Raw genomic sequence first — 8591 nt, 5'->3', positions numbered from 1 at the left:
CATGTAGGGTAATTTATAGTTTCCTAATAGTGTTGAGCTTCTTAGCTATTAGAAGTTGAATAGGATAGCATCAATGGAGGCTTATAAATATTTGTGTTTACTGATCTCTCCTATAAATAGAACACACACGGGATATATCTAATCAGCTGTTACTGTTTTTTTTTTCTCTCAGAGACATTATTTCTTTTGCTGCATCAATGGCTTCCAAAATATGGTTATGGGTTCTTCTTCTCTCTTTCATAATGTGGTTTAAAGAAGTCACAGGAGACCCGACCATGGTGAGCCATGATGGAAGGAGTCTCTTAATCAATGCTCAACGCCGCATCATTATCTCTGGATCGATTCATTATCCGCGAAGCACTCCCGAGGTACGTCGTAAATCATGCATTATAGATGTGTGTGTGTGTGTGTGTGTGTGTGTGTGACTGAAGGAAAACCCTCGGAGTCACTTAACAAAGTTTTGTTTAAAAAAAAAATTTATTTCTAGTTTTTATATTTTTTATTGGAAGAAGAAAAAAAAACTATCCTTATGTAAAAAATAAGGCGATATGATGTCGTTTGATCAATACAACAGGTTGGGTATGACTCGATCCCAACCTGTACTAGGTCTGATTTAGAATTTTCTTTGGACCTATTAATATAAGGACCAATCATGGTTTATGATATTTCATACTGGATCTGACCCAAGTTTCGATTCAGATCGACAATTCTTCATATAAAAAAACATTAAAAAATATATTATTTTACCAGGTATCTGGTTTATCTAATTCTAATCGGAGTCGAGTATGGTTTTACTCTGATTGGACCCAAGTTCAGATCTGATATCAACACCTATTAATTAGTTCCGTGTTGACACTCTATTCACAATTCCCCAGAACAAGAAGGATAAATATTCCATCTGCTTCTTCAAATGAGAAACTCAAAGGTGGTTGTCTTTCCATAAGCTTCCTCAAAAAGAGAACCAGACGAGTCCCTTAAAATATGGTCATAAGTGATATAGTACAAGACAGGAAACTGCCTGTGGACAGGGCGGGACAGCCCCTCCCTGTTATGTCCCCGACCAGTACAAGACAGGAAGGTGCGTCCCTGTCCAGTTCTGTCCACGATTCAAATTGGCCCTGAGTGTCCCCGCAGTAGTTGCTCGTCATAAACAAAAAAGAAAAAGAAAGACAAACCAATCAGTTGTATCGAGTTCTTATTGTGTAAGCATGTGTCTGTGTGTGTGTGTTTCTAACGATTTTTACTTGATGTAGATGTGGCCCAAGTTAATTCAAAATGCCAAGAGTGGAGGTTTGGATGCCATTGAGACATACATCTTCTGGAATGCTCATGAGCCCCAACGTCGACAGGTTTTTAGCTGACCTATACAATCTCATAAAGATGAAAGCAAAAAAACAATAAAAAAAGTTAAATTAAAGATGACATTTTCATGCTTCTTAAAATTGCAGTATAATTTCGAAGATCGATTGGATTTTATCAAGTTTTTGAAGATAGTGCAGCAAGCAGGATTGTATGCTGTAGTTCGGATTGGTCCTTATGTTTGTGCTGAATGGAATTATGGGTGAGATTTTACTTTTCTTTAATTATAGTGGTTATGTTCCAATTAATAATAGAAACAATTGGAGTTCCTGAATTTGATCATATAATCCAAACATATCATACAAACTTTGTTGTTCATTAACTTGTGATACAAAATAAAACTTGATTTTTCCTTCTTTTGCAATTGTAGGGGATTGCCCGTTTGGCTGCACAATATTCCAGGGATGGAGATTCGAACAAACAACGAAGCATTCAAGGTAAGATTTTAATGATATTGTGGCATGTAATGTTCTTTTATAAGCTATATATATATATATATATATATATATATATATATATATATATATATATATATAAAAACCAAAGCAATAAATATTCTTACTGGGATTTTCATGGGAAATTAACCAAAATCACACAGAAATTATAATTTTATGCTTTATTAGGAAAATCTGTGAAAAATATTGACCAACATAAGATTTTAAATATTTGTGAAATATATATAGAAATAAATAAAATTTAAATATATAAATTAAAAAGCGACTTGCTTTCATTGTGGTAAAATCATGATGTTTTGAATGCCAGTGGTACTTTTAGAATTATCATGATCTTATCAAGACGTTTTTTGTTTTCAAAAGTATTGCAATATTTTCAAAATACCATTGATATTAGTGACCATGATTTTAACGTCTAACCTAATGTTTTGTTGTATGATTGGAAGTATGAAATGGCGACCTTCACACGAAAGATAGTTTCCATGATGATGGAAGAAGGTATGCTAGCATGGCAAGGGGGTCCAGTCATCCTACTTCAGGTTTGGTTCGAGACAGATGATACCCATTTGCTAGAATTATATGTTGTCAAAGATTTTGTATCTTTACAATACATAACAAATATTATCCTCTGCAATCACATTGCAGATTGAAAATGAGTATGGAAACGTGATGGAACCTTATGGCAATGCTGGCAAACAATATATAAAATGGGTAGCAGATTTGGCCGTGTCACTAAATGCCTCTGTTCCATGGATCATGTGTCAACAAGACGATGCACCTGCATCGATGGTGACTTTCATTTTCCTATCTCTACCATTTGAATTAGTTCTATACTTCAACAGTTCATAGTTTCCAAGTATTAAACTGATCATGGTTTTGAGACAGATTAACACATGTAACGGTTTCTACTGCGATCAATTCGAGCCAAACTCGCCGACCAGTCCAAAGATGTGGACTGAGAATTGGACTGGATGGTTTGTTTATCTTTCTCCTACAACATAATTATGAAAATTTCTTATGGTGAACACGAAACTGAAAGTACACCCACAATTTGGTTTTAGGTTCAAGGCCTTTGGAAGTGCCAACCCACATAGACCAGCAGAAGACATTGCATATGCCGTGGCAAGGTTTTTCCAGACTGGAGGAACCTTCCAGAATTACTACATGGTGAGTTAGTTGTTTAGATTTACATTATTTTGCTTAGAGGTCCTTAAAACTGCATCAGTGTAAGGTCTTGTTTAAGTCCATGCCTCTGTTGAGTTAGTCTTAGATAAGTCTGAACCATTTTTATTGACTAAAGTTTGGTTTCACTTAATATTGATTATCATGTCATTTAATCTTGCAGTATCATGGAGGAACCAATTTTGGTAGAACAGCAGGAGGCCCATTCATCACTACATCTTATGATTATGATGCCCCTCTTGATGAATATGGTACTTAAATCATCCAAATTACTGTACTATGGAAGAATTTAAGTATGTCACTTTTTTCATTAACAATATCATGATTCTATTTTTTGTTGTTTTTAACAGGGCATCCAAGACAACCAAAGTGGGGTCATCTGAGGAATCTTCATGCTGCTCTTAAGCAGATGGAGAAGGTTTTAATCTATGGCACTCGACAGAATATCAGCCTTGGCGATCAACTAGAGGTGTTCTTCACAAACTGTTTTTTTATTGTTGTTGCTTTCTTCAATATATTGTTTTGGCAAACTTTGCATGGTTATTAGGAGATGAGATAAGTCTTCCATGTGATGGGATTCTTAGGCTTCAATATACAAAACTGAGGATGGGACAGCAGGGTGCTTCTTGAGCAACACAAACAGCTCAGTTGATGCCACAATTACATTCAATGGGAACAATTACTCTTTGCCTGCTTGGTCTGTCAGTATTCTGCCTGATTGCATCAACTCTGCCTACAATACAGCCCAGGTTTGCCCCCTTGATGTTTGTTTTTGCATCACTCTTACATATAATATACCTAGTCTCTTTTGTCAAATATCCAATAAGCAATTCTGAGAAGATGCCAAATGATATTGGATTCTATAATTGCTAGGTTGTACAAGTTAAGTTGCTGCTTTATCAAAGCTTGAGCTTTTATCTTATTTAATTCTTGAAACCATATTGGATAGTTCTATTCATCTTCCCCCAAATTTTTGTGGCATTTTGGGGGAAATAGGTATATAACAAGCCACACAGTACACATACAAGTGCACACACACACATGCACATGCACACAAACACACACATTCACACCTCTTTGAGAAATGATGACCATTGTTTAGTTTACTTGCATATGTTTAAAGATCAAATACCTAATTGACGTGAATAAACATGACTTTGGCTCTAGGGATGGATGTAAATAAGTCATATTCGTTGCTGATCTAAGCATTACTGAATCTGACCTAATCTGTTTTTTGCATAATAAGATTCAGATTCAGATGGGAAAAGCTACAATCAATTCCAGACCAACAACTTAACTAGCCAATTGGATCTTACATTTACGCGTATTAGAATTTTGATATGTCTGAGGTTCAGCATATTCAGATGTAATACCTCATACAAAATCCAGATCTGATTATTAAGATCTGACTGCATACAAAATCCAGATCTGACTGCTGCAACCAAATCCAATCAAAGAGGTTGAATTCAGTTGGCTATCCAACATGAATCCAAACTGTTTACATCCCTATTCGGCTCAGAGGGAGTCTAAGATAGTTAGATTTAGGTATGGCTCAGTTACTTGAGTTGGTGGTAGTCTTCACCATTGGTCTGACAAACCTGTGAGACTTGCAACAACTTTCATGACTTGGTCCTAATTGGAGTCACAAGTATTCAACAGTTAGACTTCATGATTGTTTGGTACTTGCAGTTGGTGTCCAAATTAAGATTTTTTTACTATGGTGTTATTTGTGTTCATAGGTCACTGTCACCCCAAAAACTGCGACTTCAACAAATGTAGCTCAAGACCAGCCTACAGTGCAGAATGTGGTATGGCATCAAGAGACAATCTATGACAACATGAAGGCAAAGGATCTCTTCCCTGCCCAGAAACTGCTTGAGCAAATCAGCACAGCAGGAGATAGGAGTGATTACATGTGGTACACAACTGGGTGAGTCGTCAAAACTCAAAAGTTCCCATCTGGAGTACAATTCTCATTCTTGGGATTTTCTTGGCAAAGATAAACTTGTAAGATTTTTAACAAAATTGGTCAAGTAAAATATTTAAAAAACCTCAAAAATATATAACTGAGAAATTAAAGTATAACAGTGAAATAAAATCACTTTAAAAATATAATAAAATAGAGCAGCCAAAAGGGGGTTAAAATTGCAATACATTGAAAAAATGAAATAAATTGAATTTACCTTAAATCCTTGGCTACCCAGATAACTAGGGCTATAAACTGTGGGCTTGAGGTTCTCGACTTAACCTTATTGCAAGTGAATCCCTCTTTGCACCTACCTTGGCAACCCAGTCTTTGTTCAAAGTTCAAAGACATTATGGTTTCCTTCCAATGAAAGCTAAGAGAGTTGGCCTATGTTGTGACTCAGTTTCTCTTTTTTCCAAAGTGATATTGTTGAGACCTTTAATAAGCTTGCTTAAGCCTTCAGTGTAGAGTTGACTGACAAGTAACTTGAGACTTGGACCACGATAGGGATAGAAAGTAGAGCCCCAAGTTTATTTTACTCGTCCAGATACATGACATGTTTTTATGTACTGTTTGTAGTGTTCATGTCACTGAGGATGACCCTTTTTGGAACCAAGGACAAGTCATCTTGAGAGTGAACACTTCAGGTCATGCACTTCATGTTTTTGTCAATGGTGAACAAGCAGGTAACACGCCCACCCTCTCTCTCATTTTCCTCTTTTTTTTTTCCCTTTATTCCTATATGTTGATAGTGAGGATCCCTCTGCTTACGTTTGGTTCTTTTGAAATGTGATTGCAAATCAGGATTTAGTTATGGAGGGTATGGAGATAGTGGATTCATCTTCGAGCAACCAATCAAACTCAAACCAGGAAAGAATTATATCACTCTTCTTAGTGCAACCGTTGGTTTGCAGGTATTTTCATCCATTGTTTTCAGACAAATTACTATATATATATATATATATATATATATATATATATATATATATAGACACACACACACACACATGCAAACAGGATAAATGGGGTTTTAGGCTTTTCTTGTGTTTTTTGCCCCATAGATCTGTTTGTCATTGTCAATTTACTAGGAACTGACACCCAGATCATGTATTTTCGATGAAAAGATGATATTTGGAGCCTTGAAAATTTACAAAGATTTTGGACTGTTGATTTTTTGAACCTTACAGAAACCCATCCATGTGCCAAAATTGAATGCTCCTAGAGCTGATCCCTATAAAATCAATGTATGCAGATCACATCTGTACAGTCAGAATTTAAAAACAAAACAAAACAAAAAAGCCCCAAAAACCCATTTAGCAAAGTTTGCATTACTCTCTGTGTATTATTTATATTTTGGGATGTGTTATGTGTGGTTTGTCCAACATAATTTAATGTTTTTTGCATGTTGAATTAGAACTATGGACCTTTGTTTGAGCTAGCCCCGGCAGGGATCAACACTGGTCCGGTTGTAATTATTGGCAACAACAATGCTACAAAGGACTTGTCAAAGAGATTGTGGTTGTACAAGGTAGTGAAAATCTTTTCATGATTAAATATCAAATTTCGTCAAATAGTTTCAATTTGCTTACTGTGTCCAATTTTCCGATTGACATGTCAAATGCAGATCGGATTGAAGGGTGAAGACGACCTTTTCAATAATCCAGAGGATTTCACATGGAGCTCAACAAGTGACCCTCTAAAGAACACTCCATTCATTTGGTACAAGGTAAACTTCTTTACTTTTATCATTCAAAATTGGTATCTGGATCAGATGAGACAGATCCATATCCCCAATAAAAAATCAAGATGTACAGATCCTGTGCAATTTTGTTCATTCAATCGGTTTTAAAAAGACATTGGCTCAATTTTATGGACTAGACATGTGTCACATTGATCAACCTTGATCTGTTCATGTGTTTGGCATGAATACGTCTGGACTAGAGCTACCAAAAGCTTTTTAGATAGGTGGGAAGACCGCTTTCTTGGTCCATGTTTTTTTTTAATGTTTTTCATGCACTTTCTCTAAATTGGTAATAATCGTCTTTTAGATTTTGAAAAAATTTAATTTTTACACAAAAAAAAACATGAAATCTAAGAATAATCATTTTGATTTTAGTTTTTATTCCCACTTTATTCAAATCTCATTCAACCTTTTTTTATTCTCATTTCACTTTTAGATTAATCCATTGTTTCTCAATTTCTATAAATTTTAAAATGTCTCGCTTAGTGTAAGCCCCTTTTTAATTTCCTATAACACATGACTTTGCTGTTAATTTGTGTCAGGGTGAGTTTCGAGCACCAAATGGGACCGACTCTGCAATCGTCAACCTTGGAAGCATGGGGAAGGGACACGTTTGGATCAATGGACAAAGCATTGGCCGATATTGGCCTCTATACACAGCCCCAAAGAATGAATGCTCAAATCCTTGTGACTACAGAGGACCGTATTACTCCTCCAAATGCAACACAGACTGTGGTGAAGGAACCCAAATATGGTATTCAAGCTCAAATAATGTTCCAAATGTTGGTCTTTTTAATCGAATCAGATTGTGATTCCACCCAATTCTGCTAGTCCAAAACTCACCCTTGAGAGAGTGCTGAGGTGAGGTGATGGGGCCAGAGTACTTTACAAAATACTCGGGCCACACAAAAACACAGAAAATCACTAAAAGGCACATCAACTTCTTGAGTTAGTTTGTGTGGCCTGAGTATTATGCAAATAAATCTGAAAACTAGGATGCCCTAAATGGCAATGCCAAATCTAAACTTATTTGCACCTATTCTACCAAAGCAAACTGTAGGATATGTCGCCTTTTGATCACACTATCCAGACAACACAACCATCAATATAGTCCTCTCTTAACTGGTCTTCTTAGGAGAGTAGTCCCGCTCTTGGGTTCTTACTTACAAAACCCATTAGCATCAAACTAAAATAAACACTGATTATCTTTTGCAAATCTAGCAGATATCTCTTAAGCCCCATGTGGCAGAGGGATTCGAACCTCGGCCTTCAGCTTGGCACAGGACCTCGCTTACCACCTCGGTGGTGGTTACGTGAATTGATCTTATTAATTAAGGTGTTTCTGTTTGGCAGGTATCATGTTCCAAGGGAATGGCTTAATGAAGGGGACAACACCTTGGTCTTGTTCGAGGAGTTGGGAGGAGATCCGTCTCAGATTTCATTCCTCACTACTGTTCCGGATAATGTTAACCATCGACAAGAGGATGAGGATGGTGGTCATTGAGGATGGATGCACTTGGACATTTAACTTCTTTATACACTTTGGAGTTGGACCATAATAATGCCAATTAATTTGGTTTTTTAGATATTAGGATTTTTTATGTTTATGGGTCATATTGTCCCTAGCAGAATACGGACACTAGTTTTACAATTTAACTTCATCTAGTTGACTTTTAAATATTCAATTTATTATTTTGGTACCGGTGGCAAAAAGTGATTTTTGTGTGTTCCTTTTGCATTGAATATCTTAATAAAATAATAATGTAGCTCTCATAAAATGAGAATTAAGAAAGGAACACTGTATAGATATAACTTGATTGTAAAATATTGAAAAAGGTTTATTTTTATTTATTTACTATTCACTATTTACTATTATGTTAAAAAATCTTAA

General features: G+C 35.9%; 1 protein-coding gene across 1 annotated transcript; it reads left to right on the top strand.

Moving 5' to 3' along the window:
* The first annotated feature begins 275 nt into the window (after positions 1–275).
* LOC149829865 (beta-galactosidase-like) lies at positions 276–8204 on the top strand. Its single transcript, XM_090015318.1, has 18 exons — positions 276–368; positions 1254–1349; positions 1449–1561; positions 1730–1796; positions 2258–2350; positions 2457–2600; positions 2697–2785; positions 2873–2978; positions 3157–3244; positions 3344–3462; positions 3578–3742; positions 4733–4923; positions 5539–5645; positions 5764–5873; positions 6374–6487; positions 6584–6685; positions 7243–7454; positions 8054–8204. The coding sequence occupies exons 1-18, from the start codon at positions 276–278 to the stop codon at positions 8202–8204; spliced, it is 2160 nt and encodes a 719-aa protein (XP_089871444.1).
* Positions 8205–8591: the final 387 nt, after the last annotated feature.

The sequence above is a fragment of the Nuphar pumila genome, chromosome 8 (assembly GCF_984573655.1).
Source record: "Nuphar pumila chromosome 8, dmNupPumi1.hap1.1, whole genome shotgun sequence".
NCBI lineage: Eukaryota > Viridiplantae > Streptophyta > Magnoliopsida > Nymphaeales > Nymphaeaceae > Nuphar > Nuphar pumila.
This window is presented reverse-complemented; position numbering and strand designations above follow the sequence as displayed.